The sequence below is a fragment of the Cygnus olor genome, chromosome 23 (genome assembly GCF_009769625.2).
Source record: "Cygnus olor isolate bCygOlo1 chromosome 23, bCygOlo1.pri.v2, whole genome shotgun sequence".
NCBI classification, from domain to species: Eukaryota; Metazoa; Chordata; class Aves; order Anseriformes; family Anatidae; genus Cygnus; species Cygnus olor.
Genome location: NC_049191.1, coordinates 6,310,359 through 6,335,280, shown reverse-complemented (window position 1 = coordinate 6,335,280; position 24,922 = coordinate 6,310,359). Strand labels below are relative to the sequence as shown.

At 44.7% G+C, this 24,922-nt stretch overlaps 1 protein-coding gene across 13 annotated transcripts in view; it reads right to left on the bottom strand.

Moving 5' to 3' along the window:
• Positions 1-24,922, bottom strand: part of HIVEP3 (HIVEP zinc finger 3) — a 288,536-nt gene that overhangs the window by 10,464 nt on the left and 253,150 nt on the right. For all 13 annotated transcript variants that reach the window (XR_005814330.1, XR_005814332.1, XR_005814331.1 and 10 more), the window contains 2 exons: positions 11,712-11,887; positions 2,679-2,777 (listed from right to left, as the gene is read on the bottom strand). Coding sequence is in view for 10 of the 13 variants with exons in the window: in XM_040534690.1 (XP_040390624.1) it covers positions 2,679-2,777; positions 11,712-11,887 (275 nt within the window). In the remaining 3 variants the exon portion in view is untranslated. The remainder of the gene's footprint in view (positions 1-2,678; positions 2,778-11,711; positions 11,888-24,922) is intronic.

Here is a 24,922-nt window from a genome sequence, read left to right as displayed (position 1 = left end):
GGCTAACCTCCTCAGGCGTCTCCTCCGGCCCACCGCTAGCAAGCTGAGCCATGGTCTGCTCAGGCCAAGGACCATCACATCGGCCTTCAGACCACGTCTGTCCCAGGATGGTGGCACGAGCTCCACAGCCAGCTGGCACCGATCACCCCACATCTTCACCTCCAGCACAGGATGGCCACATCCAGCCTCCCGCTCAGGAATGGTCCTGGGCCCATGATAAATCCCAAACTGTGCTCAATATTTTTTTGGAAGTGTGGTAGACGGCCCGGACCAGACATGACCTGGGGACCGCTCCTGCAGTTTAAGTTAGGACAGCGGCATGCCAATGCCTGCAGATATCCCCAGGAGTGTTTAATTAGCCAGTGTGGCTATACCCTGAGGACACAGCACACAGGCAAACCCCATTCCCATCATGGGCTTGTATGGAAACTCACTTAATGATTTTTTAATTACCTATAAAGCAGGAAGCATGTGACAGAGCCCATGGCCCGGGAACCGGCCCCTATCCCAATAAAGCCTCTGATGGACTTGACCTCAGCAGGGGACTGGGGTGATAAGCGCTGTTTGTTGTTCCTGCCGAGTTAACATTCCCTGGCTCACAGCACCGTCTCCAGAACTTGCTCAGCTGATGTTCACTTTATAAAAATAACCGTGGCGCCATGTGTTTTATGAAGCTCGCGTTAACCCATTGTCAACAAACCCTTGTGGGCTGTGGCAGAATGAATCCCAGGGACCGGGGAATTGAAATGGTTTGGGGTGAGACAGGGGAGTGAAATGGGAAATGGGAAAGAACAACGCTAAATGCAGCCACAAGAGCTGCTTTCATACTGGGATTTCTGGGGCGGCAGCCAGGAATGGTCAACGGTGTCATGCCCAGCCTGCAACGCAATGCAAACGGAAAACACCATCCTGCTCTGCGGCACTAAATGCTTCCAGGAGTAAACACAGTGACAGAGATGGACCTGCGCCCCCAGCGCCTCTCTTCCCTCTATCGCTGGTATGCACTGTGCAGCCTATAAACACAAACAACCTGCCGAATGCAAATGCAGGTAAGATAAATTTCATGAGGACTTGAGGTCCGCTACCTCTAAGGCTTCTTCTCGGTCATCCTGCACTGCGGCTCCAACCCCAAATACCCGGGGTCTTGCTAAAGGAAACAGAATAACAATTGTAAAAACATCTAACTGGTCCCTGGAGACTCATAACCTAACCCTTCCCAGCTGTCAGACCACAGCCTCCAACAATTTGGGTAAAATATCTCTTCCTAGCTCAGACAGCTAAGTATACAAGAGACTTCCACATGTTCCTTTGGAGATCTTCCTCACCCTTCCCTCAACATTTCTGATGGAGACAGGAGGCCAAAGTGCTCATGGTCACCACAGTCCTGCCTGATGCTGCCCAACCCCCCCAGGAGTAGGTCTGCTTTTTGGGATGACTTCAGGGAAATTCAGCTGCAGGTACTACTATAAATCAGGGCGGAAATTACTAAATGAGAGAGTCATGTGTACTTCTCATAGCACAGACAGACTCCTGAATTTACAGACCCTTGGACAGACTTTGTGTTTGCTCATAAGCAGATGAAAGAAATGAGCAGGTGAGTCAGGGTAAATGTATCTTCTTGTAAAGCAATCAGAATAATGCCATTAAATGTCAAAGCACCATGTTATTTTGGCTTTGCTGGCTCTTTCCCTGCTGAGAAAGCTTCCAGGTCACTACAGACCTGAGTGGTTCACCTTCATCCTACACACAAAACAGACCTGGGAGAGTGAGGGATGAAGGAAGCAGCTGCCCCCGTCCTGCTTTGCTGAGGCTCCCAGCAGTGGGGCAGGGTGCAGGCTGGATCCTTTTGCTCATGTCTGCACCAGTCCCTGAAGACATAGCCCAGGGTTGCTCCAGTAATTTAGGCCTTCCTGGGTTTGCATTTGTAATTCAGAGTCTCCCATGATCAGCCTAGACATTCAGGGCAGGTCCCTAGAATATGATTTTCATGGAAATGTCCTTCTCTGGTGCTCCTTCCATGTCATGGGAGCACATCTCCTTGGCAAGAACATCAGCGCAGAAGCGCAAGCATCTGCTCATGCTCAGCACTTCAGCTCCAGATCCTAACCAGGGGTGCCAGGAGTGACCTTTTGTCCTTCACCCACAAGACTGTGCTTGCAGCAGTGAAGAGGGGGAGGTTACAGCCTCATGCGAGGCTTCTTGGGGGTCTCATTTTGCTGCTTTGGGACTACCTCTACAACCACGAGACACACAGGCTCTGCTGGAGCATAGCCATCAGGCTTCTGCACTGAAATGCTCTCTAGACATAGCCCAAATACTGAAGAGTACCTTCTCACGCCACAGATCCCGTATTTATTATTATGTATATAGCCCACATGCGGAGCACTGCACCAAACGCAGGATGCTCCCTATCTGTCTGTTTACTCTTGCGTCTGCAGCCAGCCAAAATATTTCAGACGAACAGGCACAAAGCCCCAGCAGGAAGACACGGGCTCATAGACCATCCCATCAATGAAGTTCCCCAGGATGGCTCTGCAACTCACCCAGTGCAAGCAGAAATTCACTCTTGGGTGCTGGAAGGAGCCTTGGGTGAACAAAACCACCCCACGTCTTTTGCTTGAATACATACTGACTTTTCTCAGAAGCAATATCAAGTTTATAAAGTTAAAGAATTTTACCTTCTTCGGCTTCCAGATCCACCAGTGAAGATACCAACACGCCCATCTCCTGACATTTTTTGCTGTGGGCTTTTGACTTCATATGTTTAGTCAGATTCCCTGAAAGGAAGCAGAAAACATATTTTGGTCAATATGGCTTATTATTATTATTGCATTTTGCAAGCTTAGCAGTAGAAAATTAATAATTTGGCTCTGAACCAGATGAAGGAGGCCTCTGACTCTCCCCAGACCACTATCCATTGCAGATACCCCATGGTGCAAGGCTAGATCTTCCCTTCGTTCTTTTGCTGCTGCACTGGGGTGGAGGAACGGAGGTGCAGGCAGGGTACAAGGCTGTTGTGCAACCTGAAAATCCAGCTCGGATAAGCACTGGGGCTCGTGCAGGGAAAAAAGTCCTGGATTGCCTTCAGCTGTGATGGTGCAGCAGGGAGAGATAGTAGGAAAGAGAAAGATGCTTCCCAGTTCATTGCAGTCTGGCAACACCTCCCACCTCATCCCAGCACAGGAGGTCACCTGCCTCCAGGTATGAGTACTCCAGATGCCAGCAGTGGGGGGAAAAAAAGAAAATGGAAAAAAATAATTAAAAAAAAATGAAGTGGGCTTTGGCTGCCTCTGCCTGAACAGCTGGATAAAACTGCAGATAAAAGTATTTAGCGGAGCTAGCTGGGAAATGTAATTTCCACCCTGAGCAGCACTTTGTTGGGCTGGGGAGCGGGCACCCCGGGAGGCTGGTGGGCAGCTGGAGCAGCCCGGGGAGCTGGCAGGGGACTGGGCAGCCCAGTCTGCGTCCCACCTGGCTTCACTGGTGGCTTTGGGAGACTTGGGACACTCTTGAAGAATCAGCATCTCTTTCACTGGAAAACACTCATGTTTTAACCCACACTGGTACTTACTCAGGACTGTGTGCACATGAAGCTGTCTGGAGTGGCGCAATGCAGATGAGCACCTACACCCCCCCTCCCCCCCCCAGCAGCATGGCTCCGATGAGCTGGCCATGCAATGAAGCACCAGGGAGAAGGAGGAGCCACAGGTACCCCTAGAGTACTGCACACCAGGTTTTGGCATCACGACAAAGCCTGCAGAAAGCTAACGAGGCTTCCTTGGGCTAGGGTGGGAAGAGCAGCCCCTGCAAGGTGGGGTCTGGTACGCGGGGATATTCACTGCTGCTCTGAGACCCTGCGGTGGGATAACCTGTGGGCACAGTGGCCTCACAGGGCCTGGCTGGCTCTCATCTCACTAATTCTAACTCCCACGTTGCAGGCAGGTTAATTAGACAGTTATTAACCCTACTTATCCATGAGGGAAACAGTGAGCAAAGGGGAAACTTTGTTGAGGGGAAAACGCAGATAGGTGGAAAGGAGAGAAAAAATAAAGGTTAGGAGAAATAAAGGAAAAATGTCCCGTTTTTCCTTTCCCTTTCTTGTGCCTCTCCGTGGGCTGAGCTGATGATGAGACGAAATCCAGGCCCTGGCTGAAGCTCACCCAAGGGTTGCTTGGTTTCCCAGCACAGCCCAGGAGCTGGTGGAGGGCTCCAAATTCACTGCAGCAATGCCATGTGGCACCAGCCCTCCTGTTAGCTAAGTCGTGTTGAACACGAGGCTTGTTTTGCTCTCAAAAAAAAAGAAAAAATAAAAAAGGAAAAAATAAAATTAAAAAAAAAAAAAAGACTTTTCACACTTTATTATAGCCTTCAGCTGAGGACTGAGGTCCCTCAGCTGCCTCCTGCAATCCAGAGTCCCCCGGTCCCTGAGCTGGGTGGGAGCAGAGAGAGCTTCTATCACCCCCTTCTGCTGCTGGTCCGGTGAGTATAAATAAACAGGCAATTATTCACCGGAGCAGAGAATTACCCGTGATGCCCTCACAGCTCAGAAAAGTGCCATAACCATCTAGCTACCAAGTCCATCTCTCTTTAGTCCATGAATTATTTATTTAGCCCATTTTGTACAAAACGGAATAGCTCCAACAGGAAAGACCAAGAAAGAGAGACAAAAGCTGACTATATATCCCTGGCACCCATCTAGGATGTGGATATGAGTTTTCACTCCAAAGGATATTTAATAATTTAGATCCAGCAAAACAGCTCCAGTAAGAGAGATTTATTATTTGTTAACTTCACGCCAACATACCCTTAGCTCTGTGGTTAGGACACTCAGGTATGAGGATGAGGCCACCTTGGCGCAGGTCCTTGCTCCAAATCAGACCTCTCTTTCTCCAACTTGGACCAGAAGTTTTGTTGTAGACCCAGAGAAACCCAGTTGGACAAAAGCATGTTCTCATGGACACCTCTGGTTCCAGTGAATCACCATTTTTTGTAAATGAAATGCTCTTATGCCAGAAAGCATCCAATGAGTTCAGATTTTGACTTAATGGAAGTGGAATTTAATTTTGGACCTAACTACCAAAAAGGCAAACTGACTCAGTCTTCTGAAATCAAACCCTACTGCTGCTGTCTGCCCATCACAACGCTTCACAACTCGGCTGCCAAAAATGACCCACTTTTGCTCAGTTACCACAGAAAAATCCCTAACTGGATTTCCTCCGCTGATGGTACGCACAGCAAATAAACCCAAGCAAATGCTAGATGTGAGCTGGGGGAACCATTTAAACTCTGCTCTGTGGCACCCCAAGAATCCCGCTGTGATCCCCATGGTGGGAAGCATGGGAGGGGAGGTCCGCCAAGCATCTCGGTGCTACCATGTCCCCCAAAGGAGCTCATAAATCCACTGTGCTACATGCATCTGGCTTTGGCTTACCCAGGAGGGCATAGCATGAATTATTTGGGGGCTGGTGAATGCAACGTTTTAAGTAAAACTGTGACAAGGGAAGGACTCCAGTCATCAGAGGCACACAGAAGCCACTCCAGCTGTCCGAAGGCTGGTGACACACACAGGTCCCTGACGCTGCCCTAGCATCAGTGCTGTCCACAGCAAACACTCCTCTCTTGCTGCAGCGGGATCTTTGCAGACACGGGGGCCCCAGCCGGCTGCTTTAGCAGCCTGAAGCTCTCGGCCCATCACTTCCTTTCACCTCTGCCTTTGATTCAGTTCCACCCCAAGCAAAGGTTTGGGTTGACAAGCTCTGCCAGAAGCTATCAGTGTCGCTTCCTTTTTTATTTTCTTGCACTCGAGGCAACTGTCCCTGTGCAAGGGAAGGCCGTGGCTTCTCCTCTTCCTTCCCCATCCATGCTACCTGCAAAGACATGAGCTGACAGGGGCCACGCAGATAATGCTAAAAATCCTTGTGCAAGTGAATTTATGACAAATACCAAAGACCAATTCATAGCAAGTGTTGATGTCTTTCCTCTTCTACTTTTTTTTTTCTATTCTGCTTCCCATCTGTTTTCATCCTTGGTGGGTTAAACGAGGCAATACCCGCATGCCGATGAATGAGATGAGGCTGCAAAGGTATCTCTGGAGATCCCTCTGGTACAGGGTATATCCACACAGAGCATCCTGCACGCACACAAAGTTGGACAAAATTGGGAATAACACTAGCCTTTCTGGGAATGGAGGCTCAAGGGGCCAGATTCTCACCAGAGCTAAGTTTGCATCATTTCAAGGAAGCTAAAAGTCAACTGAGAAGTTGAGTTATCATCTTGGGAACAGCTTGGAGGAGGATAATATTTACCTTATCAGGGTTCTTTTTACAGTTTGTGTTTTAAGACCCCTTAATTAATGTGGGCAGGATTAAATGCTGAAGTCCTTCAGCAAATTTCCAGTAAAATCAAAATTGTTTTACCTAACTGGACATGAATCCTATAAGGATGGACTCACAGCTACTTGTTGTCTTGCTGAGTTCTGGTTCCTAACCTAAATAATAATAATAACAATAATAATAACAACAACATTGCTTCCTTGGAAACAGTAAAAAAATCATATTTGAAGAAGCAATAGCAGCAGGTGTGGAGGCTGGATTTAAATAGAACAGTCACACTGAATCCTAGGCAGGTAAGTGGTCCTTCCCAAGGTTCAGCAAGAAGTTCCCACATTGAAAATCAACAGATTATATCTAAACCATTGGAAATGGTGACCCCCCACCACCACCACGCCACCCTCTGCTGCACTGGAGCAGCACATGCAGTGCCAGCACAGAGATGGGTTCTCTCTTATGCCTGCTTATAACTGTGTATTGCAGGCTGCTTAAACTCTGCTGCGAGGTCATATTCTGGACTTAAAGCAGCTTAAATACTTATGTTGTTTTGAGAAAGCTGAAACTCCAGTGTTCCAAAAGCAGTTTAAGAGGGGCTAGAAACGATTCGCCATTTAAATTCAAAGAGGCAAATTAAATTTTCAGAACATCCGCTATAATATTTTAAAGGTGGTGGAGTTAAAATGAAAAGTAGGGGAAAAAAACTTTAAGATTCCTGGAAAAAATATCTTGTCCATATTGGGCATACACCATACTTTCTATTTGTCCTGTTAAATGTGAATAATTTAACAACAGCAATAAAATCCAAAAAATAACCAACTGCAGGATCTCAGCATCCAAGGCGACATTGTGATACAAATATTCTTTACTTTCCAGGACTTAAGCTTTTCTCATATCCTTCTTTTAAGGTAGTATGCAAGGAGAGCAACAGCTACTCTGTCACTAGCAGACTCCTATTTTGCTGTGAGATGCATTCACACATGGAGGATAAGCAATAGGTCAATACTCTTCGTCCCAGATAAACCCTTGAAGTAGGTGTTACGTGTGACTCAAATAATGCACAGGCTTTGATTTAGGTCTCTGCATGGAGATAATGTCCCCTATTGACACTCTTGAAGAAGAAAAGCTTTAATTTAGATAATTTATTGGGCAAAATAACTCAATTTCTTAAAATTTTGTTATTATCTTTTACATGTATTGACTTACAGATTAAAGGAGAAAATTTGAACATCTAGCCTGCCTGTCTGCATTGATACAGGCTATAAAATACCAACCATCTTCTGGATCAAGCCCATCAGCTTGTGTTAGCCGAAAACTAATCTTCCAGAAAGGTACCCAGGCTGGATTTGCAGATTTCAAAATAGAGAGAATTAGCACGTTTCCCACTGAGGCTTGTGCTAAGGTTTAATAGCTGCACTTAAAAAGAAAAAAAAAAGAAAAGAAAAAAAAAGACAGCTAATATTTCACTTGAATTTGCCAGTCTCTGACTTTCAGCCTTTTTCTTTTTTTTTTTTTTTTTTTTTTTTTTTTCCCCATGGTAAGTTAAAGAGACCTTTTGCTCACTGTGTTTCTCCTCCTGTCTGGACCACTGGGTCGTTTTCTGTTCCCAGCGACATGTCTCACGCCACATCACGTAAGGCAGCAAATTCCTGCAGCTAATCCTCCCTCATCCCCTCGTCAGAGCTGGGTGGCATCCCTAGGAGCAGAGGGGACTCCCAGCACAAGATGCTCGCACCCTTTCCCTCTCCCTAGCTGGTCAAGAAGGGTCCCAGCATGCACAGGGTGCAGGGACATTTTTGCAATCTATATATGAATCTGCCCTGCTATAACAGCAGTTAATTCTTGCAGAGCTTTCCGCCAGTTGGACCTGCTCTGTAGTTTCCAGAGGAGGCTTAGCAGAGCGCTGAGTCTGCTAGAGCAGTAATAATAATAAACTGTGCAGCCATAACCTTGCCTTTAAGGGCTGAGGGGGTAAAGCATTTAATATATTAACATGTTCAATAACCTCAGTGCCTGCCATGTGCTGATTTAAGGAACTGCAAACTAATTTATTAAAGGAAGACTATGGCTGAGGACATGGAGAAGTCTGGTGTCTGGAAACTGTGAGTGGACTAGACTATCAAATGGATATCTTCAGCCAACAGGCACCGGTGTCCTTCACACAAGCACCTCTTAAATTAATATGAAGCTCCCTGTCCCTCTGACCTCTGAGCAAGGCAGCAGCGTGGACACAGCGTGCCGCTCCGTGCAGTTTTTCCAGAAATTTTAAGAAATCTCAAGCAATCCAGACATGATGTGAGTCTGAACGAGGGCAGAAAATAGCTGTTTGGGAGGATAATGCCTACAGAGAGGGATTCAATGGCCAGCACTGTCCCCATCCCCGGGTCACCCAGGGGAGGAGCGCAGAAAGGGTCTGGAGGCAAGGCACATGGAGGGACGGATCTTGGCTCCTGCATCCCCTCTGGGAAGCAGGTCAAGGAAAAAGCTCTCCCTGACCTTCGTGAGGGGGAAAACTGTTAGACTGCATCTTCTCCATTTCCTTCCTGGTAAGAAAACAATGAAAAAGCTGCTTAACTTCTTTAAACAACCTCTTTGAGGCTGTAGTAACAAACCTTCGGGGAGAGTGCTGCTACAGTGGAAGTAGAGAACACAGTAAAAGGCACGTTTATATCTGGTCCAGAAATGTAAAATCAAATAAATCTTTACCAACCAAATTTCCAAGGCTGCTGTTTCCATCAACTAAGCGATCACACACACAAATAAATAAATAAATAAAATCATCTCATAGATTGGCTTCAATATAATAACAATGAAAAAAAAAACAAACATTTCCTTGCAGTTCTCTAATTCAAAGAAGCAGCTTTGCTTACGATGAAAGAAATACACAAAAAGCATACAAATAGCATGATTAGTGAAAAGGGGAAAATACTTAAAGCTCTTTCTTTTGCAAAAGTTTTCCCTGCTTTTGGAACACAGATACAGAGGGGAGAGGGGTAACCAGATAAAAATCCTCATTAAAAATAATAAGAAAAAAAACATTAAACTGCTTCCAGCCTGCTTGAGAGTTTAGAGCATTAGATCATGCTGGAGAGATCTACCACAGCCAAAATGAAGACAGCTCCATAGATATCCCCCTCGAGTTTATGCTGAAGGCTAAAATTAACCTTGGAAAGCTGATTTCTAAAAGAGCTTCAGCTCAGCTTATATTTTCGCAAGTGCACTCCAGTAGCAAGAGCTCCAGCTTCTCCATTCTGCAGTTAACTGTGGTTGCAAAACTGCTCACCAGGAAGGGGGACCCGCACGACTCAGGGCCCAAACAAACTTCTCCCAGACGTCTGCAAAATAAGCTGTGAAACCTCTAGTTCTGCAAACCTCCTGGACCTCTGCTTCGGACTCCATCACCGACTGCAATTGTGCTGCAGCTTGGCTTTAACTGACGACGTTATCAGCACACAAGACTGATTTTTTTTCTTGCTTTCCAGCAACAGTTTCAAAGGTGCTTCCATCAGCAAAGCAAACAGATTTTATCCAAGTGCTGCAAAGTTATGTGGGGTATAAGCATGCCTGTAGGACATAGCCAGGGCTCTGACTGTGACCTCCCTTCCCCCCCTCCAGCAGAGAGCCTTTTTCATGCAATTCCAAGTTACCATCATGCAATTATTTGTCCTAAAATTGCTAATCCAGGGAAGTCCAGGGAAGTTCTGCCCCCTCATGCATCCATATGCAAACAGTTTTGCATTAAAATCCCAGAGTGATTTGTGATTTTTTTTATTTTTTTATTTTTTGGAAGGAAGCATTTCCATGCTACCTTCCTCACAAGTTTCCTGCAAAGCTGAAGAAGGGAAGTCCTTTGGAGGCAAGCACCTATTTGCAGCGTGCAATCAGCACAGTCAGTGCTGACAGTTTGTGCGCTTCAAGGGAGCAGAGATGGAGAGCAAAGCAGCCGGAAAGATGGTGAGAAGAATGGTTTGATCTCAGCATCCTGGACAAAAGCCTAACAGAAGCATGATGGAGAGCAAAGTGAGGTGACGGAAGAGGCTGAATGGATTCACCTCTCAAAGGAAAACCTCGGAACAAACAGAAGCAAGAGGGAAAGAGAAAGTAATGGATCAGGTCCAGCTCCAGGCTGGGAGGGAAAAGAAGAACTGTCACTTGGGTCTGCTGCATGTGTCTGATGAGAATCTGACCTCAAATACAGTATCACTTCCCCATGCTCCCAAACGTTTGCTGATTACCAACACACTGTTACCCAGAAATGACCCGCCAGCTTAACCAACAAGCTGTCAGCTCCGGGTGCTGCCCACCCTGATTCATCCGGCCTCGGGGGCACTTTTCTAGCACCGAGGTGCAGACGCAGGCGTGCCATGGTCCACGTAGCACCCCGTGCCTTCTCCCACGTCCATGCCGTGCCTCTTTCTTTGGTAACAGTGGTTTTTGGGGGATGACAATATTGTTGAGAAATTAACTCTCCCAGCTGTGTTATTTTCTGAGATTTGCAATGATGGAGCTATAGATGATGGACTTTTTATATGTACGTCAAACTATAATTAAGACACCAAACTCAGCATCTTTATTGTGAGACCTGATGCAGCCTAAGATGGAGAGGAGAACTGTGAAACCCACAGTGCCAGACTCATGAGAAATCAAAGGACCTGGGCACTTCTGGCACTCTTGACAACTTTACCCACAGTATATATATATATATATTATTTTTTTGGGCGGCCTTTTTTTTTTCCATCTTCTTGATAGAGTCTACTCGCACAAGTTCACTTTTGAATTGAAGCAATGATAGAGGGTGCTTGTGAAGAACAGCTGGCAGTGGTGAGATTGTGGATCATTAATGACTAGATGTCCTGGGATGGAGGTCTTTAGAGAAAAAGTCTACTGATATGAAATAGAAAATGTTGAAGCTACATGCAACTGCGAAGGATGAAAATGTGCAGCGCAAATACCGATCTTGAGAGCACGAGCATAAAAAGCCACCCAAAGACTGTCCGCAGGTGCTTGGTCAGGGATGTTTGCCTGTACCCAGGAGATCCCTGCTCTCATTCTGGGGTGGTTTTGCTCACAAACCCCTACCAGTGAAGCTGTATTTCATGATTTTTCCCTTTAAGAAACACCAAGAGGATGGAGCAGACACGTTGCAGGCTGGCAGGGGCAGCCAGTGCTCTGTGCCATGGCTCAGTAGGATGCACATCAGCTTATGGCAGGGCTGCTCCTCTTCAGAAAATTTCAGCCCATTTAAGACTCCCTCATCCCCCTCCCTCTGGCTCTGGGGGTTTTCCAGACCCTGGGAAGGCCTTCCCTTCCCCTTCGCAAGCGTCCCCAGGAAGGCCTGTAAGTCAATATACTGAGCAGAGGAGCTAGGAGCTGACTGTCTCTTACCTTTGGTTTTAAAAGCAAAGTTACAGTACTTGCAGACATATGGCCTGACGTCTGTGTGCGTGCGAATGTGTTTCTTCAGCATGCTGGGTTTCTTGCAGCGAATTCCACACTCCTCACAAACATACTTCCCTCTTCCACGGCCTCGCACATACACATACTCTTCGTTTGATTTGTACCTATGAGCAACAGGTGTCATGATAAAAAAAAAAAAAAAAAAAAAAGAAGATTCCCACCTCAAAAGTAGACACAATTTTCCTGGATTCATTCAGCATGTTATTGACACCACCAGTCTCATTTACCATTTACTATCTCTGGGTAATTAGGCTAAATTCAACATATCTTGAAAAGCTTTTGCCCAGAGGCCTTTTTCCTCTTCTATTATTTTTATTTATTTATTTTTAATGTCTTACATCTGCCTCTCTGTACAGACAAATAGCCCAAAGTCTGAGGTCAAGTCACAAGGTCACCCAAATGTCCTCATTTTCCCCATCCTCAAACACGAACTGAGACACTCATAACAGTCTGAGTAATATATGTCACAGTCCAGCCTGGTGGCCTGAATCATCTCGCAGCCTGTGCTGCGTTTTAAAATATGCACAGTCTGTCACTGTACTGTGTGAAGTACTGAGAAAATACATCCCGGATAAATTTCTTGTGACACGACCTTCCGCACTCACTGGGGCAACACAAAAGCCATCTGAAAGGACCACGATGCTGTGCTGCGAGCTGGGGTCCCTGCGCAGACTCCTGCCAGAGCAAGAAACACCCAGAATGGACACAAAACAAGAAAACATCCTTTTTTAAAAATTATTATTCTAGCACTAAATGCAATGACCGTAAACTCAAGGCTCTTTCATCTTTGGCACAATATCATAACAGGTTCACCTGAGAGAATAAGATTGGTCATCCTTCCTTCACATTATATATTCATTTATTTTCTGTCCATGCTTTAGCACGTAGGGAAGGCTGCATGATGCAGGTTTGAAAAATATTTTCAGGTGAGACAAATCATTTAGCCTCCTGCAGCTTAGCAAATGGAGTCTATAATTTCCTGTACTTGCAGCAAAAGAAGAATAAGGTAACACAAAATCGCCCCCCTCAGATTTTTAAGAGAACAAATTGTTGAAGTGTGGTACTTCTTGTAACTTATTTTGCTATCCAGTATGAAATATATCTAGTCTTCCAAAAGCTCTGAACATCCACACTTGAAAATAAGGCTTTCTAGAGCATCTTAATAGGGGACCTGAAGACACACACCATCATCAGTCACCCTCTAGTACCTGCCCAATAAACGCTAAACCAGAAAGGGGAAAAACAGCAGCCAGTCTGGAGATAAACTGAATAGGAACAACAGTGCAAACTGTGAAGTGTAGCTTGAGTGCTTAAATATGTGAAAGTATAGTAAATGCTTTAAAAATAAAAAATGTACTTATAATGTAAAAAAATAATAATAATAAAACTGAGTAAACTATACACAAAGATCATGAATCTGGCCCTGAACTGAGATGATGATAGTGACATGGTCTGCACAGGACACATCCCAGAAAATCACACCCCAGTTACCCAAAGTGTGGATTTAAAGGTGGGGAAATTGAACTGCGTGAACCCTTTCATCTCTTACCCAGGCAGAAAGCACGTGGCCTTGGCTCCATTTCGTTTCATTCATTTAGGAAGTGTACGAGTAATTTAAATTCCACGTGGCTGTTCAGGGCACCTACTTCACGTGAAATTCTTAATTTTCCTGGGTGCCACCTGGTAAACATAAGGTCTGGACTAAACCTTTTCTCTCCAGCCAGATCCTAGTCTCTCTGACTCAGACTCCCATCTGTAAAATGGGGTCATGGCCACATCTCTGCTTCAGAGAGATGTGAACAGATGCTTACAAGATGATGGGTTGCTCACACATGAAGGTGATGAGGTTGCAGATCTTCTAAGGAGGTTCAGATACAAGCTAGAGAAGAGGGGAAAAATGGGTGTATAGATAGCCCCATTCAAGCCTGGAATGCTGGCTGAAGCACCAGCATAACCAGGTCTTGGTGCCAACAGCTGCATGTGGGGGAACAGCTTGTGTTTCTGTCCTTTTGCTTCACAAGTTCTCCAGACCATAACCAGGGTCATCTGGCAGCCCAGATACTCCCATGCACTCTATCTCCTGTAACTGAAGCCACAGCAATGCCATCTACCCACACACACAAAAAATAAAAATAAAAATAACTAAATAAAAATGACAAGGCTCTTGTTATTTGGCCAGAGAGGACTGAGCTGGTGTGTGAAGAGCACACACTGACTGCCAGCCTCCATCCCAGGATGTCCAGCTACCTCCATTTAACCTTACAGATACCAGTATCAGGCTACCCATAATTAATGGTTAGACTGGCCAGTGACCCTCCTTCAGTCAGTCAGTGATTTAACAGGAAAGCAACAAAAGGAACTCAGGAATCCTGATCCCCTTTCTCCTGTTCCAATTCATATTTCAGGCTTCCTTCTGCCCCTCCTTTCCTTCTGTCGTTATGCTGGTAATCACCTTGCCATTTAAAAAATGAAATTGCTCCTTTATCAGTCTTGTACTTGCACTACCCTTAATTACACTCTCACATGGAAACCTCTAAGTAAGTCCTTTGTGTCCCACAGTCCCTCTGTCGGCCTCATTAAAGCTATCAGGGCCGGCTTTTCCTGGATAAAAAGTGACACGTGATTTAATCTGAAATTAGGCATTGCAGTTTATCTGACACTCTGTGAGACTAAGCCATCCTTCAATACAGATATTTTTCTACACCTCACAAAGCACACAGGGAGAGCAGGGAAACAGAAAAGGAGAGGTGACCTGAAGAAATACGAACCCAAACAAGGAGAAAGCAAGGTAGGTGATATTGCCACAACACAGGAGAAGGCTGCTGCAAATGGCATCTGTCTACATTGAAGGCTGTAATATGTTTGTGGAGATAATTACTTCAATATGAAGCTGGTTTCTCTGCGGATCTAATATGCTCATATGATTTGCATCAGAAAGACAAATCAATGACAGCTCATTTCACGTGAAGATTTACCCTGGACGAGGAACCTTCCTGCTCCGTAGTGGTTGCTGTAACCAGATTCCTCTAATAGCCACAGTTGGAGTTTGTGTCAGCAAGTCTGCGCCTCCCTTCCAGAGCATTGTGGAATTCATAATCCTGTAGTTAGCAACTTAAACCTCCTATGGTGTCACGGTTCCAATCTAATACTGAGATGATTTGAAACCTGGGAGGCTAACTGGCCATTACGAGCTCAGAGACTAATTTGGAAAATTGTTCTTTCAAACAGACACATGAAAGGACAAGAATTACGTTATCTGATGCATTTTCTTAAGGCTTATTTGCTGTGTTCCACTAGCAAATGCACATTTGTTGAACTTCCTGCAACCACTACAAATACCTTTCAGAGCAAGAGGAGCTGGCAGAGCCCTGGCAGTATCTGCTGGCTGCCAGGAGCAGTACCAGCTTCAGAGACATGATGGCCCCAGAGCAGACTGCCGCTGTCAGGAGGCAGGATAACATGAACCTGGAGAAAGCTTTGTCTTAACTCTTTCCCTTGAACTTTGTTGAAACCTAAAACCATGAAGCATTTATTCCTTTGCAGGTTTTAGGAGGTTTAATTTTTACTATTTGCTGCTGCAAATATCTGACAATTCTTTTTAGCCATATACACTTTTTTTTTTTCCCTTTCTCAGTGCAGTGAGCAAACATCCAAAAATTTTCATGCGGCTGAAAAACCGCACAATAAAACTTGGAAAGCAGAGGGGGAAGGAAGTTTTAGTGGTTCGCAAGCAGGAATGGAGAGTAGGCTTGGCTTCTGGGGGACTCAGTGCTGGCTATGAGACACAGCTGGGCTGCAGCACCCCTTCTCTCCTGCTTCCTACAGCTGCCAGGAATTTACCTCATCCAGTGAGGTCTCTGTCAATGTGCCCTTGCAGGTCACAAGGACAGCAGCTGCACTTACATTATTTGCCAGTTACATGTAGGCACCCCGACTTTGCCAGTTTCCAAAATCTGCAAGCTCAATGGAGCGTTATGGCACAGAATGCCCCTGGTTAATTTTGCAGTGAGTGAACAAGTATTTCCTCAACCGGTTTTGACATTTGTTAAATGTACTTGTTTGCTTTGTGGATTTCTGGTACACAGTAACAGGAATCAGATATCTGATCCCTTTCCTGAGCTACTGCAATTAGTTCACAGTCAAGTGACCTGAGCAGCCCCAGTTGTTGCCTTCAGTGCAAGTCTTCTGGTTTTATTGGTGGCACATTTTATATGTCATCACGTTGCACACTCATCTGGCTTGTCTAAATCTTTCGGAAGTCCCTGACAGTTCGTTATGGTATTAGCTAATCTAATTTATGTCTTATGCCACCTGAAAAATTTGACAGATTGCTGATAAATGCATAGCTATTATAACGTCACTAATTACTAGCAAGTTTATTGCCTTTATCACAGCTCCCCACTAGACAATTAGAGCACTTCTTCCACAGCGATGCTAGCAATACCCTCTCTGAAACTGCATGTGCAACAGAAGTGCTTATCCTACGCACTGTGTGCCCTAGAGAAACACAGGGTGGGAGACCCTACAAGACCACAGTCTTTGTCAAGCATCACCACACACACAGGTGCATCCTTAAGGCCAGACAGTTACTAGGAAATCTCCCTTAACTCAAGCCAAGCTACAGCAGAACAAACAGAAGTATTTCTTTACAAAATCCAGACTAGACAATGTCATTTCCAGATTTTTAAAAGCATCATATAAACCTTCCAGTATCCTGATTTACCAGACAGGAATATTGCACCAAGACAAACAAAGGAACTTCCGAAGAGCGATACAGCAGGACAGTGAGCAGGCTGGGTATGGATGTGGGAGGCCCTGGCACAGAAATTCCTCTTCCCTGTCCGAAGCAACAGAGCTTTGGCAAGCAGCACTTCCCAATCCCCAGCAAACCCGATGAAGACAAGTCAGAGCTGAATGAGACCCCAGCACCCAGACTTATACAAAAAGCCTGGCATGAAGGCAAAGATCATCTTGCTCTTGAATTAGGTACCAGCAGCTCAGACAAGGTCCAACACCAGAAGAGTTACACTAAGTTACACTACCCAAGGTGAGCACCTCGCAGGCAGCAAACCTTCAGGGCCCCTTCTGCTCCGTGAAACACTGGGATGGGGACTATCTCTTTTCACATATACATCACAGTGCCTGAAGCAACGGGATGCTCATTTCAAGTGGAATCTAATTCAGATAACAAATCAGCAGCAATCCAAAGACAAATAGCTGGCTTGGACCCATGGGAATCCCACAGGGGCTTAAGGGTATTAAATCTTCTCTTAATCTGCATCATTAACTCTGATGGAGCTGAGGGCTTTGGAGATAGCAGAGCTGGCCCGTGCCCACAGCGCCGCGTGCTGCTGGCATGGGAAAGGGGGCTGGGACAGCCAGGGTCCCCCAGGCTGCTCCTGTCCCCAAAGATTGCGATGTCTTCAATGCACAGGGCTCTTTGCACATGCAGAGGAGGTGGATGGATAGGCCCTATCAAGAGGTCTCCATCTTATAGCTCGCAGTGGGCAGAGGATTAAAAGATGCCAAATGCAGCTCCCTCTCAGGAGTGCTGCTGCCATCAGCTTCCTTGAACACCTCACGTCTGTGGCTGCACGACAGAGGGGCAAAACCGAGAGACACCGCGACAGGCTCGCAGGCTGCAGACACTCTGTGTCGGAGTTGAAAACCTGCAGCTTTGCTTATGTCTCTTTCAAAAAAGCAGAGACTAGAAACACATGGAAAAAACAACACATCTCACTCCCGAGTTTCCATGGCCTTCCAAGTTTGTTAATAAGTATGGAGGAAAGAAGTAAAGTATAAATAACCACACACTCCTTTGAGAAATGGTGTCATCTGATGGCTTCTAGAGTTTGTGTTTATCCCTGCAAATAAAGATGTGAGTAATGTGACTGGTTCATGAAGAGCAAGGAATTGTAGGAGACAGTATGGACTGGCAGGTAAAGCAACGGACTGGGAAGGAGGAGACAGGAACAATGTGAGATGCCTTCGGATGCAGATCAGGGAAGCTGAACTAGCTAAGAGTCATCTGCATCACCAGCTACTGCGAGCCTAAAATGGGAAACACAGCTGGTGCTCAGCTAGGCATTTCCCATATTTTGGGATGAACGTCCTTTCCATCCCAGCGGACACGGGGTAAATTCACACTTACTGGATACTGACACTAAAGAAGGAAAACTTACAGATTTACCCATGGTATCTACCAACCATCCACTTTAACTAAACAAATACAATTAAAAGTGTTGCTCAGGTGTGATTCATCTCTTTGCAGAGGAAGTACACAGCAGCTTAAGCAAACCAAAGCCAGGATTTACTGCTTTCCCTCCTTGGACTGCTTTCAGTTGGGACTATCAATTGCAGAACTGTCCTAAGAAACTCTGCAAGTCACCTTGGTGGGATTACAAGACCATGAGACCATCTGTGTGGAAAGGGATGTGGTGTAAATAAAGGTTGTGGCCTTCTGCCACGTTGGTCACTGCAGGATGCCTCCAACCACCTTGTAAGGCACTGAGAAAACCTCACTTTAGACTCTGCATCCTCCAGGCAGGAGGTGTGAAGAGCAGAAGACACCCAGAGAAGGCAAAAAGCTGAATCAGTCTGTGCTAAAGCCAATGATCTCACATCTGCTCTAAGGCAACATGCCCAACTGTCACCTGCCCCTGGCTGGTGCCATCCTGTCCATCCTCGCCAGCCCTTCCACACTCCAAGACCATCAGTGGGGTCTGGGGACCTGGTGAAAAGTGCAGGACATGGTGGGGGGGCAGCAGCAAGGCAACGTTCCTCACTTTTTGCAAGTGGTGCAGTACATTAAAACTACCATGACGAGCCCCCCCCAAAAAAAGGAACTTTTGTTCCAAGCTGCTTTTCAGGCCCCAGGCTCTGTAAAATATCTTATGACCAAGCAGTGAATATTGATAGACAAAAATAGGACGTTAATTCATTTTTGTAGATTTAATTTCACCACAAAAAGTGTGAATGTCTTCACGGACACCCATTTGTGATCTCCTTTGCTGTGTTATCAGTTCCAGGCTTGCTGAAATTTCGTATTCACGTCTCATCCATGATGGGGGGAATGGCATTCAGAGCTGCACACCAACTGTGCGTCACTTATCAGGATACATTTTTATGAAATAGTCGTAAAGCATTGAAGAAGAATACATTATTAGCAGATTGAATCCCCATTTGCGTACATCAGGGGGTGTACTAGTCATGGAAATTATGTTGCTGTTTCTAAAATATACCAACATTGACTGATCTTGCTTAGATAACTGATCAGGTGTAGTTAAATGACCACCAAATATTGTTCTTTGGATATCAAGTCACATCAAAAGAAGGCCATACTTTTTCAGAGCAGCCCTTTGAAGTATTTTGCACTTAGCATCTTTAGTCCCACCAAAGTGCAGTGCCTCCAAAGGGGAAGGTGTTGCTTATGGTCATCTAACCTGCTTAGGAAAAAAGAGGTGACCATCAGGTTTCTGGCATGTAAACCGCCCGTGTTTTGTGCCACGAAGTCAGCCACCGACCAAAGGACTGGCACAAAATTCACATGGTTGTGGCACACGTGAAGCACAGACAGAGGCTCTGCTCACACGGAAACCAGCACTCTTTGGCAGTGCTGGTGTCCCCCAGAGCAAAATGCCCGTTTAGCTTCCCAGCAATGCTGATCACCATGACTGCAAAGTACACATTGATTCAACAAGAAACTCTAAAGACAACTTCAGAAATAAATGTACTCCATTTGCTTCCTCTCTGCAGGAAGTTGAGCATAGATAGGTTGAGTAGGAATTTTATGGCACTGCAAATAATAATAATAATAAAAAAATAATCACACGGGACAGCTCAAGCTGAAGTTACCCTGTCTGTTTTTTGTAACATCCCTGGTAGGTCCTCACAGTTCAGATTTTACCTAAGGCAATTTTCCACATTTCTTTTCTTTGAATGGGAAACAATAAAGTGGGTGTATCCCCACACTGTACTCCTTGTGATCACAGCTCTGTCAGCACGACCTCGGTGGCACTGGGGCTGCCTGGGACATGTCAGCTGCTTCAGAAGTGATGCTAGCACCATGGGTGGCCGAGGCACTATCCGAAAGCAGATCAATGATTCTCCAGCTTGCCTACAAAAATTAACACTGGCCGAGAACATATATAATGGAAAAAAGCCACAGGAGTTGCTTCCTATAGCAGTGCACTGCGATGAGGCAGCCAGACCACCAGGATGTGGGGAGGTCAGCATAGAAACACCAAGTCACAGGAAATCTCTCTTCATCTGACCACATCTGGAACACTGCGTCCAGGTTTTTGTGTTTCAGAATTTGAATGACACTAGCAAGCCGGAAAAAAAAATGGAAAGACGCAATTTCTCTGCTGAAGGGGATGGGTGCAAGGATGAATTGGGAGAAAGCCATACAAAAACTGAATGGTTCAAACATCATACCAAAACAGAGACAATAAAAGGTCTAGGGACAGGCTAATCATCTGGGAAGATGTGCAGAATGGGCAGGATGGGGAGATATTTCTTTAGTATTGATGGTTATCCTAAGAACTACAGAGTAAAAGTAAGAAATAGAAAATTTAGGCTAAACATTAAAAGGTGTGGGCAGTGTCCTCAGGTAGGTTTACCCTGCACAAAAGTGTGGCATAGATTTAAGCAGTATAACACCTCCTGTGTATTCAGGCTTTAAAGTACCTTTCACTTCTCTCTGTAAATTCACTGGAAGAACTGACACAAATTTTGACACCTCTGTAACACACACAGTGGTCTCCAAGAGTAGACAAACAGCCAGAGTGAAAGCAATACAGAAACTATGCATAAACAACCCAAATCCACAAAAGAAGCTTTTACGAGCATAAAAACACCGGGCAGAGAATGACTTTTAAATGCATTTTTCCATCAGTGAAAGCAAGTCCTTTTGCCAGTAGAGCCTATTTTGATGGAAGAAGGGACAAGAGGATTTGTGATGGTGTCAGCTGGTCTGCACCAGGAGGAAAGCTCCACCATCAGCTGTATCATCTGACCTTCCCTAACCTGGAGCAGGCGCTCAAGCGGTGTGGTATGTCCAGCACAAACCACACAACCTCCTTCAATTAAATTAATCCAACACGAAGTAAGCACAACACCAGCAAACGTTGTATATGGATGTAAACTGCAAAAACAGTGCAGATTGTTATTACTCCTCTGAATGTTATGCTTGAGCGAAAGGTTGATTTAATTTTGGGTTGTGGCATCAGACCTTTTCTAGTCTATTAGAAGTAAAATTACAGTTTACTCATTATGTCTCTCTGCTATTATACAACTTCATCCTCTCTACGCTCTAATCACTTAATTGTCATTCTAAGCTGCTCTAAAAACACATCTATTTCAGAAAAAAAAATCAATGTAAATAATACTACACTGTTTTATATAAGGTGACAACCCAGCCTTTGATTACTAAAATACATTTAGAGATGAAAGCAGACCAAAAAAATGAAAGTACATTTACTGCAGGGTGAAAACGTTTCACTGCACAGTGTGTGCATCATCCCTGCAAAGGTGGTCAGCTTTAGCCACCTAAGCATGAAGAAATGTGGAATTACAATGATTGTGTGCACAGGCTAATCAATTCCTTCTGGGCTTCCTTTCCATTAAGCCCAATTGCAAGAGCAGAGAGGTAATGCAAAAACTTCCATAGGCTCTCACATTTCGTGTAATGACTGGGCCATGTGCCCCTATCCTCAGAAGATGCCACACAAAAGTCAGTTATTGCAGAGTACATGGTATCTAAACACTTCATCCCACCACCACCGTGACACAAACATGAAAGAAAGAAAGAAAAAAAATAACTAGCTGCTGCGGTGCTGTGTAATGACGAGGACATGAGGCAGCATCAAAAAACACATCTGCCTTCCACCTCTACATGCCCATTCTGGAAGATTTCCTTAAAGAAATCTTGTTTCTTAATTAAGAAATTCTTCTTAATTTGTTGTTAGAACAAATTAATGCTGCACAATAGCAAGACTGGACTTTTTTCCCCAGCACCAGTGAGACAGGGTGGGTCACAATGCAAGAGTCCGCAGGGGTAGGAAAAGACACTGTTCCTGGGGCACTCCTCCAACACCATCTTCCCTTTTGAAAATCAAATACAAATAGAATAAAATAAGAGATTAGAAAAAAAATAGAAAGGAAAAAAAAAACTGCCACAGACTCATACAGCTGATTCATAAAATATTCATAGAGAAAGTCTAGCATGGAAATCCCCATAGATGACCTCTCATTCTCATTTCTGCCTTCTCTGTCCCCATCAGAATTGATTAAACAATTTCCAGAGAATCTGACATTAACCAATCTTACTCTAAGCGACTCTCAACTGACACAGATACTCATTGTTCCCAAAACAGTTCTTTATGCAACTATTTTCTTAAGTGCTATGAGTGATTCTGGATGCCATCGCTGTTTTAATTATAGGCTGCCTTCTTGTCCTTCTGTCGCTTTTCATGTCAAGGAGGAAGGAGTGTGTTTAATGGCCTTACTCCAGTATTTCATTTCTCAGAACTAACTCCACTCATTGCAGTGTCTGTATTTCCAGAAGTACGTGAGGCTCTCTAACACTTATTAGTCCTAAACCGATCATTAAATTCTTGAAGAAACTGTTTTAGATTGAGGTTAATTAAAACTTATTGATTATTTAAAACTGCACAGAGTTTAACTGACACATAAGCAAGTGCCTATATTAACTCATTCTATCCACTACTCTTGAATAGTCAATAGCTTCAGGACCTATCCTGAGAGAGGGTCTCTATTTTGAAGCTGCTATCACGCTCTAGAGCTTATCTTAACACAGTTACCAGCATTCAAGGAAATACAATTCTTTGTGAGAGTTTGGCTTCTGAGATGTATAAACGTGGAAGCATTTTGATGGTGCATTTCTGTGTGCTTGCGCAAAGAACCACCCACTTTTTACAAACACATGCTCTTAGGGTACACAACACCTCGCTGTTCACTGGATACCATCACGTTGCAGCTACCTCCACATTTATTTCAAGCAGATTTTTTCTACACCATTTACTGAAAGTTTGATGCTATTAATTAGCCTTTTTTTTCTTCTTTAAACTGACTTTTTCATTTAAGAAGCAGAATTTTTGGTAGCCCAGCAGAAATTCTGTCCTTTTCAAAGTCAAGTCCATCCCTTATGGTAATCTTGTTTTCAGATGGTTATTTCTTACACGGGTAAGTAGTACCAGTACCAGTAGATCTGTGATGCAACAATCAGAGGAGTCTCTCAATAGCCTTTTTCTGCCCCCCAAAAATCTGCTTTTTCTGAGTGGCACTTTCATGTGACTCAAAGTTGATTCCATTCGTGGATGAGTTTCCTTTGGCTTTCAATCCCGTCCTGATCCAAGTGGGATATGCAGAGGGTGCTCAACACCTCTGGGCCTAATGCATTGGCTGCTCTGGAAGATTTCAGTTTTTGAGGACTTGTTAAGCTGCCTGTCTCCCAGACACGGTTGTCTCCTCCTTGAGCTCTCCATGCAGTGCCCGTCCATTCTGACGGGTTCACGGTGCTCTGTTTGCTCCATTTTTGACCCAGGTTCAGTTTTTGCTGGACACCATGCCATTAAGATGCAGCACAGGGGAGTGCTGTTAACAGATTGGCCCCGGTTACCTAACATGAGTCAGGGTGGAAAACTCTTAATATTCCTGCCACGGGACAAGGTAAGTAACCATTTACTCCAGTGACTACATTAGAGAAATGCATTTTCTCTTCTGACACCACATCTGATACAAGCCTTTTTGTTCTCCAGCCTATTAGAAATAAATAAATATCCCATTTACAACTTACACCTCAATGGAACACACCTAGGGGCCTTGGGGACAGGTACACAGAAAAAAAATTACATCCGTCCCTCTATGCAGTCCATTGCTACATCATTTACTTTTAAATTGTTAAGGAGTGGAATTTTATCATATCCCTTGAGAAACAAAATCAACTGACACTTAAAAGAAGGTTGGATTGGGAATGCTTTCCTTGTATTTTGTTCAAAATTGTATTTATATTTTCTTATATTAGTTCCATCTAACCATTGCTTAAACTTCTGCAACTCCTCTGCTTTTTGACATCATTGTCACTCAACTGAAAGTGTCGCACCTGCGGTCACCAGAAGTACAGGTAGGCAGGCAGGAAAAGAAAATGCCATCTATTTGCTTTTACAATAAAGCTATAATGTAGCAGCCAACTCCATAAGATCTTCAACACATAAAACATACTTTATCCTTAGCCTGAATACTAATTGCTTTTGTGTTAGGACTTATAAAGATGATACTTAATGAGGGTGGTTGCTTCTTCATAAAAAAAAAAAAAAAAGAAAGAAAGTCACACTGCACATTTTTAGACTAAAACACTGTTGTGTTAAAAAAGGCCAAATTTCTGCACATAACAAAAAACAGTAATTAAGACAAACACCACACAAGGGAAATTTAGCTGCATTGTTCTGCTACTGCTATGGAGCGAGGCACTCGGATCTCAAGTCCCTTGTGTCCCATTCCTTGGGTGATTATTTACGCCTCCGCAGTGGGAGTACGAAGGGGCGGACAGCGCTGAAGATCTGAATGGGGCATTTGAAAACCACTTTACGCTTCACTAAATGGGACAAGAAACAGCAAGAAAACTGAGACCAAGATCAATATCGACTGTTAATTCATGGTTCCTCAGCTTATTTCATGTACTAGAAATAACCTGCTTGCCAACGTTACTGGAGAACTGCAAGCTGCAGCTTGAACAGACAAAAGAAATGGCAAAGATCTTAGTAACAACAAGAAACTTCTCACTTAGAAGTTAAAAGAATTGAACAGACCAAACTCACGCATCAATAGCTTTTCAGCCCCGAGTTCAAACCTTTCACCCAGACTATGCAAGTGATCCTTTCATCCCGATCTACGAGGCGAACACAGCCTGATGCCAAGCATTTCCACACTGCTGCGAGGGACTGGCCAGGGCTGTTCGACCATGCTACCGGTGCTGTGCACAAGTAATCCCCCAGCCCTGTCCTGCCCTGAATGGACTTCATCACTCAGGACTTCAGGCATCTCTGTGCTGGGCTTCATTTCATGGCTTAGACATATCTTGGAGATAACTGCAGTTATCAAGCCCACACACCAATCTG